Genomic DNA, 12272 nt, shown 5'->3' with positions numbered 1-12272 from the left:
AATTAGATTTAACATCTTTCCATTGTGGGTGTTGAAGCCATTGGCCAAATTAAATGAAAACAAGTCCCTTGTCGGATGCTGCCACAAAAATAAGGCCATACATAGATTGTAAAGGTTCAGAATGCAAGATGATGTCATTTAATGGAATGGGCCTTTTATTCTGAAATAGAGCTCTTCATAATAATCGAGATTTAGAGCATGGCAGGCCTAGAAGTTTTCCTTCCCCTGCTAGTCCCCCAAGAGAAGCAGCCTGTCAGCTGTATGCTAACGAGATGAACAATTAAACAAGGTCCTATCTGGCTGGCCCCACAGATTCTGAGCTCAGACAAAGAACTGTTTATACACCTGTTGCGTGTGTGGACAGAGCCATTTGAATGCATAGCTGCAGATTAAAGAGAGGATATGAGAGCCAGGGTGAGCACTGGTTAAAGAAAACTGTAAGAACTGTGAAAGTCAAATTCTCCAGAAAATATATGAGGCCCATTTGCAAGGGGAATCAAGTTACAAACAAAAAGTTCCTGCTAACTTCATTAATATGAAAAACTCCAGACTTAAAGTTTTTGCTAGTCTGAGACCATTTGTTAAAGGTTCAGTTTTTTTTTTTTTTCTTTTTTTTTTTAAGGTTCAGTTTTTTTCAAGGTTGGTATGAGAGAATAGTTTGTAGTATTCCATAGAGACAAAGATATTCACTGGCATTTTATATTCCAAAACAAATTGAGTAACCTTTCTGATTTTCCTTCAGGGAAAAGCAAAATCCCTAAAATTTATTGTTTAGATAATGATCCTTTGTCTGCCAAGCCTTTCATCAGAAAGGAAGTGATAGAACATTTTTATTAGTTGAGATTCAGAAAATCAAAGAATTATTTATACTAATGAAGTAAAAAAATAAGAATTTCACAGATGCATCATCACTTACCACTCAGTGAAATTCAGTTTGTTCAACGGTATTGTCTTCTGAAGCTCTAAAATAGGTTTCACAGATAAAATACATAGTAAATATACTTATGTTTAAATTTTAAAAGCTTATTTTTTTAAATACTTGGTATGATAGCTCAAAATACTATAGAAGAGCAAAATTAGCACATATTACCAAAGATCATAGGAAGTTTTAAGTCCACATTATAAATACAAACATAGAATCTTTTAGCTTTTGCTTTATCCTGCAATGACTTCCTCAGCCAGTCAAAAATTATTCTAGTAATACATTATCTTTAAAATAGGCTGAGGCTCCTAAGTTCCCAAAGAATTTGTAGCTATGTGTTATATCTATATCATGCCTATTTTTATAAAAAGGAATTTTGAACTAACTTTCCCCTCAAATCATGAGTAGTTATAGCTAGCAAGAAAGCAACCTATGTGTTAAGAATAAACATGACTAGGATTCCCTAGAGATAGGATGTCATAAACTTTTTAAAAAAATAATTTCCTCTCTTGAAAGTAATTTTCACAGTCTAATTCACTTGTTGTTAGGTTTAGTTCTTCAGATTTTTCTCAAGATTTTTTATTGGGGGTGAGTTGAGGCTCAGTGTAGAAGTAAAGATTAAGGGATAAGGGAAGATTTCCTAAGTGGTAAGGGTGTAGAAGGTTAATTTGATTTCTGTGGTCCCTTCTCAGCTTTAAGATTTTATGATTCTAATGAGTGATGAATTTGTGTGGTTTAGAAAAAGGATATAGTCAATGCTTGATCATCCAGGGGAGTAGTGACACACCTAATCTTCAAATAATTTAAAAAGTAGCTGTGGAATACATTAAATGGTTTTTGTTGTTGTTATTTAACTACATTAAAGGTAAGAATAAAGGCAGAGGACAGACATTTCTTCAAAAGTAAGGTGGAAGATCTGATATGTTCTGATCAGATCCACTACCAATAGCCTGCATTGCCTGAAACTTTTGTTTCTTTTGTTTGGCTTACAGGAAACCAAAGGATAAACTTGCATCGGGGTATTTATATTAGGGTAAAATCCATACAAAGTCATGAAAGATAAAAGCTATATTAATTACTCAAGAGGGATTCAAAGCATGGTGTTCTACTGGGATTGAAGGATTTGTTGAAAAACAGTGGTTCTCATGTATAACTCCAGGCAATAAATCTATTTAATTAAAGGCTTAATCCTCTAGTTGACTACTCTGCTATTGTTCTAATAAAAAGCTTCATTTGTAACAGTTTTTCTAAAAATACTGCAGTAGCTAAAATTGCCTGCCTTACCTTCTCATTTTAAGTTACTGTGACTTGCCTAAATCTGATTAAAACTGAGAATAAAAATAAATGGCAATTTTGGTTCCTGGAAATGTAGAACTTCTAAGTTATTTTAATTTTGTATTGCTTTTGCTGCTCTTTTAATTTTTTTGAGAAGAAATACAAATTCATGGATACTTTAACATATTTAAGTAGTATGTAGAATAGGTTTTCAGATTGACTGATACAGAGTAGAGCTTATAATATGCTGTGCTCCTGCAAAGAGTCGGGCATGACTGAGCGACTAAGCACAGCGCAGCACATAGCATATAGAGTGCTTTATCTCTGTTAGCTCATTTGCTTCTCACAGCAACCCTCTGTGGAATATAAACTTTGAAAGTTAAAAAATTTTTAAATATTTTTTTAAAAATATTTTTGCTCAGAAACAGTGCTACTATCAAGTCTTTTACAGCTCAAAAACCAGAAAAGTGGCATCCAAAAAAAATTGCTAAATTTAGATAAGTGATACTGTTTTCTCTATTAAGCCGAGTGAAAGAATTTGAACAGTTACTGCTCCATGAACTTTTTTGTTTGTTTGTTACTTTAGGTTGGAACTCATCGAGAAGACTCTGTCAGTCTCAATGGCAATCATTCAGTCCTGTCTAGTACGGTCACTGCTTCAAGCACAGACTTGAACCATAAAACACAGGAAAATTATAGAGGTAACTGTATTGTTGGTTTTCAGCAGTAGTGCAGACAGAGGTATCATTTGGAGCTCTGTCACCTTTTTCACAGTCAAATTCACATCTGTTAATCAAGTCATCTTAGGAGAATTCCAAACAGTGGTACCACTGCATGAATATGCTGGGTAGATATTTAGGGTTCAGTACTTTGTTGCGTTTAACTGATCCAATTATAGATGTTTATTGATGGATGGAACCCTGTGCAAACTGTTGTTCAGTGTTTACTGGTCATCTTCTTAGCTTCTGTTCTTTTTTTTTTTTTTTTTTTTTTCCTTTTTTGGCCGCACTGCAAGGCGTGCGGGATCTTAGTTCCCCAACCAGGGATTGAACCCACACCCCCTGCAGTGGAGCCATGGAGTTTTAACCTCTGCACCGCCAGGGAAGACCCTGTCCTGTCTCTTTTTAAATCACTTCCCCTCATGGCTGAGTCTTCATGGTCCCTAGAGGCAATGAGAAAGATATTTCTGGGTATATTTAGAGTTCTGAATGATAGTAGCTATTGTTTAGAAGATTATAATTTAATTGGAGAGACAGATAATTCTTGTAAAAAGCAAACTGTAGCCAATGTTATAGTAGACCTTATAAATAAGTACAAATATATAGGTAATAAAAGACCATCAAAGTGAAGTTTTCCCAATTATATTTAACCATGATACCTGTTTTATTGTGTTTGTCCAGGAAAATGTTAAAGCTTATCTCCTTTACCTTGGCAGCATCTTAAAAGTTGGTTTCTAAGATGCATCATGTCTCTCATACCTTGTTTAATTTTTAAATGGTACCTGAAAGTGAACATTGGACTCACCATCAGGGTCAACCTTGTTTATTTTTTTTAATACAGATGCTTTAGAAAGCATCTTTTTTCTAAAGTTTGTGGACATGCTCTTTGCAACTCTAAACAGCTTACTTTTTTACATCTTCAGATTTCCATCATAGCTCTAAAACAACTAAGGATATTTGCCATCAAGAAAGCTTTTTACTGTTTTAGTTCTAATTCACAAATGAGTCTGGACGTTTATTTTGTTCTTTGCCCCTTTGTTAGGTGGCTTGCAAAGTCAGTCTGGAACTGTTGTTCCAACAGAAATCAAGACTGAAAATAAAGAGAAAGATGAAAACCTTCATGAACCTCCTTCATCGGATGACATGAAATCAGATGATGAATCCTCCCAAAAAGATATCAAAGTTTCATCTAGAGGCAGAACAAGGTATTTGTTAGCATCCAGGTCATATTTCACTCACTTGCCATGGGTGAAAAGTGTCAGCTGTGTTCTAGATACTGTGTTGGGGCTTTTATGTCTGTCATCTCATTTAATCCTCACAGCATCCCTAAACAGGAGACATATGAAGCTGATTCTAAGTTTGTTTTCCATGTTTCCAACAATATTTTAAGGTCTGCATATAAAAAAGAATTACTTTTCTCCCCTCAGTGCTTACAGTCTGTATGACAGCTAGAGAACAAAATAGCTAAAACAAATTAAATTGTACAAGTATAGGTAGATGCAATCTGTCAATAATTATTTGAATATATTATTTTAAGTTAAGTATATTAAGTATATTATTATTGTATATTAATATAATAAATTACATATTTATATATATTACATATTATTAATTAAGTATATTATTTTAAGTTAAGACCTCTTCTGTGATTTAAACCTGGGGCTGGCAAACTATGGCCCATGGGCCAAATCTAGTTTATTGCCTGTTTTTATAAATAAAGTTTTATTGGAACACTGCCATGCACCATTCATTTACATATTGTCTGTGGCTGTTCTCATAGTGCAGTGGCAGGTTTGAGTAGATCTGAGAGATGGCCCATAAAGTTGAAAATATTTACTGCCTGGCTCTTTATAAAAGAAATTTGTGAACTCGTGTTTTAAACAATAATTTGAAAAGAGTATAGAAAAGGAAGTACTCCACATGCACTGTTGTTGGGCAAGGAGTTCTAGAAACTGGACTTGACTGCTTTGAAATATGGATATTGACACATAATGAGATTAGTTTCAAGTGATTTCTAAATTCTTCCATCAGATTTTGCTTTTAGTTCTACATGAAGAGAGATAATTTATTTGTGATACATCCTCCTCCTAGTCTTTTTTTTTTTTCTCCTCTGGTGGCTCAGTGGTAAAGAATCCGCCTGCCAATGCAGGAGACACAGGTTCAGTCCCTGGGTCAGAAGATTCCCTGGAGGAGGAAATGGCTACCCACTCCAGTATTCTTGCCTGGGAAATCCCATGGACAGAAGAACCTGGTGGGCTACAGTCTATGGGGTCACAAAAGAATCAGACACAGCTGAGCACTCATGCACATGGTACATTCTATTTCTTGGTATATATCTATTTATCAGTAATAGTTATATATCACATATATTTATATTTAAACCATGGTTCTTTGGGACTTCCCTCTTGGCTCAGTGGTTAAGAATCTGCCTTCCAGTATAGGGGATGTGGGTTTGATCTCTGGTTGGGAAACTAAGATCCCATATGCTGCAAAGCAACTAAGCCCACATGCTGCAACTAAGGCCTAACACAGCCAAATAAGTAAAATTTTTTTTTAATTGTTCTTTGTGTTAAAGTATGGTACAAAGGAAATTTCAATAAGTATGCTCGGTTAACTAAAAGAACAAACATAGGGCTTCCCTGGTGGCTCAGCCGTAAAGAATCTATCTGTCAATGCCGGAAACATGGGTTCGATCCCTGATCCGGGAAGATCCCACATGCTGTGGAACAACTAAGCCCATGTGCCAAGAAAAGCCACTGCAATGAGAAGCCCGTGTACTGCAACTAGAGTAGCCTTTGCTTGCCACAGTTGTAGAAAAGCCTGCCCAGCAACAAAGACCCAGCACAGCCAAAAATAATAAAAAATAAATTAAAAAACAAAAACCCAGCATGGTCCTTTCTGTCATTCATATATTTAAAAGTTGTCCTTTTATATTTGACAGTCTCACTATTTTAATACTTTAACGTTTCTCTTGGGGAAAATTAAATCTTACAGCCTAATACTATCTATTTTAAAAAAATAATTATATCATTTTAATATGTATTGTATTCAGTTGTGCAAGGGCATGAAGAAGACAAAACTGGGTCAGGGAATCCCGAGGCCACTCCTTTGAGGCATCTTAATTCTTTCAGTTTCATGATTCAAATAGAACTTTAGGGGAATAATTTATACCTCTCCTCATCATTCATCCTTTCATCATACAGGTCAGCAAACTTCCTGTGTGAAGGGCCAGATAGTAAATATTTTAGTTTTTATGGGTCATGCAGTCTCTGTTGCAACTATTGAACATTGCCATTGTTGCATGAAAGCAGCCAAAGACAATACATAACAAATGGGTGTGGCTCTTCCAATAAAATTTTATTTACAAAAACAGGTATCTGGCTCTCTGGCCAGTTTGCTGAGCTCTGTTATAGGTCATCAGAAATTGAGAATGCAGTATAATGGGTTAGCAAGAACTATACTTGATAGTTAATAATAGTAAATTTAAAACATGACTTTGGACAAAATAAGGCTAACCTGGATTTGAATCATGGCTTCACTACATTTTGCCAAATGACCATGTCAGGTCAGTAAAACTTGTTGAGGTTTGGTTCCATCTTAAAGGAAGTTTTCTATTTAGGATTCTTGTGGGAATAAACTGAAAATTATGCATATAAAGCTCTTTTCATGCTGTCTGACATGGTGTAAACATCAGTAAAGGTATTATGATAATTTATGATGATGATAATTTTATATACACGTTCTTGGTTTTTCTTCCATGAAGCACTACCTGAGTTCTTTTCTCCACTCTACAGCTAATTAGCAGTGTAATCCTAGGGAGGTCACTGATGTTGCAGTGGTTCTCAACCCTGCGCCGCAGACTTGTGTAACATTCTAGAAATGCAGGTGCATTTCTGACCCAAGCTCACTGCCGAGCATCCCCAGCAGTGGGACCTTTGAAGACTGTAGAAGAACTCCTAAAGATGCTGATGAGTGGCCACATTTGGAAACCTTTGGGCTAGATAATCTGGAAAGGTTCCTTTGAAGTCAACGAGCTAGTGATTCTCTATTATCACAAGAATACTTTTACATAATTCTTGACAATTAGTAGTAAAAATCTGTTGTCTACTTGTTCTTTATTAAAGTACTCAAGATATTAGAGAAAAGGTGGAACATCAATTCTTTGTGCATAGATTTTCCAGATTGTAAGAGACTCTACCCAGTAATTTATTCCTGAAATGTTGAATATAAATAGGATTTTCTAGAAGTTATTCCAAAGCATTTTTCTCAATATTTTTCCAATTAATTAGTCCATTTTCATTACAGAAATTTGAAAATTGTAGGAAAGCACACCAAGAAAACACACAAAAAAACACTTGAATTAACCACTGTTTACTTTTCAAGGAATATCTTTTTTCCATAAATACAGTTTAAATTGGAAATAAACTGGATATAAGTTTTATAATGTCAGCTTTTTAAATTTAATAATCTATTTTTAACCTTTTCATCTAACCATGAGTATTTTCTGCAACATCTTTTTTTCTTTCTGTTGTTTATATTTTAGGCAGCTTTATTGAGGTTTAATTCAAAATATAGTAAAATACATCAGTTTTAAGTACACAATTTTTGTCCTTTGGCAAATGTATATGGTGATATACATAGATATCATAGATATTAATATATACATAGATATATATAGATATTAATAATGTAGAATATTTCTGCCAGCCCAGAAAGTTTCCTCATACCCATTTATAATCAGTCATCTTCTGTCATCCTCTGGCAGACATTGATCTGCTTTCCCTTATGTTAGTTTTGTGTTTTTCTAGAAGCTCCTGTAAATGGAATCATACAGCTCTTGTACTTTTTTGCTGCAAAATCTGCAGCTTGTTGTTTAGAGGCTGTATCAGTTCAGTTCAATTCAATTGCTCAGTCGTGTCTGACTCTTTGGGACCCCATGAACCGCAGCATGCCAGGCCTCCCTGTCCATCACCAACTCCCTGTATAGTAAACCATTGTCTGGAAGTGCTGTGATTTATTTTAACACATCTCATTTATTTTAAAACATTTTAACACATGTGTTAATATTTTAACACATATTGGACTCCAGTTCTAAAGTAAATAATTCTGTGATGAACTTTCTTTACCTAAATTTCTATGAACATCTCTGCTTACATTATTTCGGTGGATTTCTAAAGTTGGAATTGGTGATCGAAAGATAACGAACACTTTAAGTTCAGTTCAGTTGCTCAGTCATGTCCGACTCTTTCCGACGCCATGAACTGCAGCACGCCAGGCCTCCCTGTCCATCACCAACTCCTGGAGTTTACCCAAACTCATGTTCATTGAGTCGGTGATGCCATCCAGCCATCTCATCCTCTGTCATCCCCTTCTCCTCCTGCCCTCAATCTTTCCCAGCATCAGGGTCTTTTCCAGTGAGTCAGCTCTTCGCATCAGGTGGCCAAAGTATTGGAGTTTCAGCTTCAACATAAGTCCTTCCAATGAACACCTAGGACTGATCTCCTTTAGGATGAACTGGCTGGATCTCCTTGCAGTCCAAGGGACTCTCAAGAGTCTTCTCCATCACCACTGTTCAAAAGCATCAATTCTTCGGCACTCAGCTTTCTTCACCGTCCAACTGTCACGTCCCATACATGACTGCTGGAAAAACCATAGCCTTGACTGGACGGACCTTTGTTGACAAAGTGACGTCTCTGCTTTTTAATATGCTGTCTAGGTTGGTCATAATCCAGGGAGTACGCATCTTTTAATTTCATGGCTGCAATCACCATCTGCAGTGATTTTGGAGCCCCCAAAAAATTAAGTCAGCCACTGTTTCCACTGTTTCCCCCATCTATTTCCCATGAAGTGATGGGACCAGATGCCATGATCTTAGTTTCCTGAATGTTGAGCTTTAAGCCAACTTTTTTCTCTCCTCTTTCACTTTCATCAAGAGGCTTTTCAGTTCCTCTTCACTTTCTTCCATAAGGGTGCTGTCATCTGCATATCTGAGATTATTGATATTTCTCCCGACAGTCTTGATTGCAGCTTGTGCTTCCTCCAGCTCAACATTTCTCATGATGTACTCCGCATATAAGTTAAATAAGCAGGGTGACAGTAGACAGCCTTGACGTACTCCTTTTCCTATTTGGAACCAGTCTGTTGTTCCATGTCCAGTTCTAACTATTGCTTCCTGACCTGCATACAGGTTTCTCAAGAGGCAGGTCAGGTGGTCTGGTATTCCCATATCTTTCAGAATTTTCCACAGTTTATTGTGATCCACATAGTCAAAGGCTTTGTCATAGTCAATAAAGCAGAAATACATGTTTTCCTGGAATTCTCTTGCTTTTTGATGATCCAGCAGATGTTGTTAATTTGATCTCTGGTCCCTCTGCCTTTTCTAAAACCAGCTTGAACTTCTGGAAGTTCACTGTTCACGTATTGCTGAAGCCTGGCTTGGAGAATTTTGAGCATTACTCTACCAGCATATGAGATGAGTGCAAGTGTGCGGTAGTTTGAGCATTCTTTTGGCATTGCCTTTCTTTGAGATTGGAATGAAAACTGACCTTTTCCAGTCCTGTGGCCACTGCTGACCAAATTTGCTGACATATTGAGTGCAGCACTTTCACAGCATCATCTTTTAGGATTTGAAATAGCTCAACTGGAATTCCATTACCTCCACTAGTTTGTTTGTGGTGATACTTCCTAAGGCCCACTTGACTTTGCATTCCAGGATGTTTGGCTCTAGGTGAGTGATCACACCATCATGGTTATCTGGGTTGTGAAGATCTTTTTTGTACAGTTCTTCTGTGTATTCTTGCCACATCTTCTAAATATCTTCTGCTTCTGTTAGGTTGATACAATTTCTGTCCTTCATTGAGCCCATCTTTGCATAAAATGCTCCCTTGGTATCTCTAATTTTCTTGAAGAGATCTCTAGTCTTTCCCATTCTGTTGTTTTCCTCTATTTCTTTGCATTGATCCCTGAGGAAGGCGGCTTTCTTCTCTCCTTGCTATTCTTTGGAACTCTGCATTCAGATGGGTATATCTTTCCTTTTCTCCTTTGCTTTTCGCTTCTCTTCTTTTCACAACTATTTGTAAAGGCCTCCTCAAACAAGGCTTTGGATTTTTTGCCAATTTGTCCTTCAAAACAAAAATGTTCCAGTTCAACCCTGTTTTAAAATCATCACTACTGATGGTAATATTTCTTTCTGGAACAGAAAGTAGTAATTTTCTGAGATACTTTTTCATTCCATATCTTAAGCTTTTCTTCCTTCTCCTCAGTGGACTGGGTAGAAGAACATAAGAACATAATATATAATACACTACTATAATAGGACAGTGTTTCTCAGACGTTAATGTACATATGAATCTTGTTAAAATGAAGCTTCTGATTCAGTAAGTTTTCAGTAGAACCTGAGATGCTGTATTTTTAACAGTAATGCAACACTGTTTTTACAACGAAGTAAAAAGTAAAGTTTTTAAACAATAATGCTGATGCTGCTAATCATATTTGGAAAAGCAGGTGCTATAATATGTTGTCATTCAAATTATATTTATGAAATGTTTCACTAGTTTGAAGAAATCTTTATGCAGTAATGTACAGTGAAAATGCATTTAAATGTGTGTGTGGTAAAATTTCAACTATATAGCTATATATTTACATCAAGGGAAGATTGAAAATTAATACACAATATTTAAGCATAGCTGTTAATATTTGATAACGTGTATAGGTCATTTTAATTTTTATACTTTATAATTTTGTACAATTAGCATATCTTACTTTATAGAGAACCTAATGGACATTGTTGTTACTTTCTTTTCCAGCAGTACTAATGAAGATGAGGATTTGAACCCAGAACAGAAGATAGAAAGGGAGAAAGAAAGGCGGATGGCTAACAATGCCAGAGAACGCTTGCGTGTACGAGATATTAATGAGGCATTCAAAGAGCTTGGTCGAATGTGTCAGCTTCATTTAAAGAGTGAAAAACCCCAAACAAAACTCCTTATTCTTCATCAGGCCGTGGCAGTCATCCTTAGTCTAGAACAGCAAGTCAGAGGTAAGTAGGTTCAGCAGAGACATGTAACTGTTCTGCTTCCGGTGGGCAGACATTTGTGTCTTCACTAGGTCTTCCACTTGGGCAAGTTGTTTATGTGTTCTCCTAGTACTCCTGCTATCGCATCATCTAGATCAGGTTTTCCCTAGTTCTCTCACCTATGTCTCACTCAGTTGGTCAATGTCTGTAGGTTTAGCGCTTCCCACAAAGAGTAGAGAGCAACGCTACACAACAGTGCAGTGAATAGCCAGCCTGCCGCACAGCATTAGTGTCTTGTGCCTCTTTGTTCTTACTGACTCTGGAATCCCATACTCTTGAATTTACCTGCCTACACTTGTCCTTCTCCCTGCTCCTTCCTGTCTTCCCTACTTCTCTGTAGTCAGTTTCTTGCCAGCTTTCCCCTGGGGCATCTGTGAGGCCCTGTTGGTTAATAGGATGTTTGGTCATGGCCTCTCTTTGCTTTGCCTCCTATGAATGTCCTTTTGTATGCGTGTCAGTAAGGTGTCAAGAGTTGCTTCATTGATCCCTCATTGGAATGCCATGAGCTTCTTGGATGAATGTGTACCGGCATGTCTGTGTGTCCCTAAGGAAAAAAGTGTGCTTTACACAGACTTATCCAGTGTTGACTCAGACAGTTCTCCCAACCGGTTGACTCAGACAACTCTCCCAACTGTTATTTTGGTGGAATCGTTTTTTGGGGGGTGAGGTGGGGGGTGCCACGGCACATGGCATGCCTTGAAAGTTTTCAGTTCCCCAACCAGAAATTGAGCCCAGGCCATGACAGTGAAAAGTCCAGACCCTAACCACTAACACTCCAGGGAACTCCCTTAATGGACTCTTGAAGCTTTGAAACTTTTTTTTTTAACAAAGTATTTATTGCGTATCGCCTCTGTCCCAGGCAGCTATGTTCTAGACCATGGGTTATCAATTAATACAAGCTTCCAGCCCTTGAGCAGTTCTATCATCAAGCTTGCTTTTTTGCATATACCTATATACCTTCTTCTTCAAAGCTACGAATGCCTCATCCTAGGCTTCTTTGCAAAAAATTTATAGATTGTGGCATTTGGTTCCAGACCTCATCACTAACCTCTCTCATTGAGGGCAACTTTTCTTCCTTGTTTATTGGGCATTTATATGATACTTTATTTAAAGAAAGGTGGAAAAGAAAAAAGAGGAGGAATGGACAGATGTTTGAGAACTACAACAGGAACCCTCAGCACTGATCATAGAAGGGATACTCTTTCTAAGGAAAGCAGAGTTAGAGAATTTGAACACGTTTTCAGAAAAACATACACTAGTAATTAATTCATCTATTTTTTTC

General features: G+C 36.9%; 1 protein-coding gene across 40 annotated transcripts in view; it reads left to right on the top strand.

Annotated features, from left to right (window-relative positions):
• Window positions 1-12272, top strand: part of TCF12 (transcription factor 12) — a 395492-nt gene that overhangs the window by 372024 nt on the left and 11196 nt on the right. For 29 of the 40 annotated variants that reach the window (XM_081510130.1, XM_081510129.1, XM_081510124.1 and 26 more), the window contains 3 exons: window positions 2784-2898; window positions 3959-4121; window positions 10722-10954. In XM_081510130.1, the coding sequence (XP_081366256.1) occupies window positions 2784-2898; window positions 3959-4121; window positions 10722-10954 (511 nt within the window). The remainder of the gene's footprint in view (window positions 1-2783; window positions 2899-3958; window positions 4122-10721; window positions 10955-12272) is intronic. The other 11 variants (XM_081510116.1, XM_081510113.1, XM_081510108.1 and 8 more) reach the window with 1 other exon arrangement.

This window comes from Giraffa tippelskirchi, chromosome 7, assembly GCF_054371585.1.
Source record: "Giraffa tippelskirchi isolate mGirTip1 chromosome 7, T2T-mGirTip1v1.2.pri, whole genome shotgun sequence".
Classification (NCBI taxonomy): Eukaryota; Metazoa; Chordata; class Mammalia; order Artiodactyla; family Giraffidae; genus Giraffa; species Giraffa tippelskirchi.
This window is presented reverse-complemented; position numbering and strand designations above follow the sequence as displayed.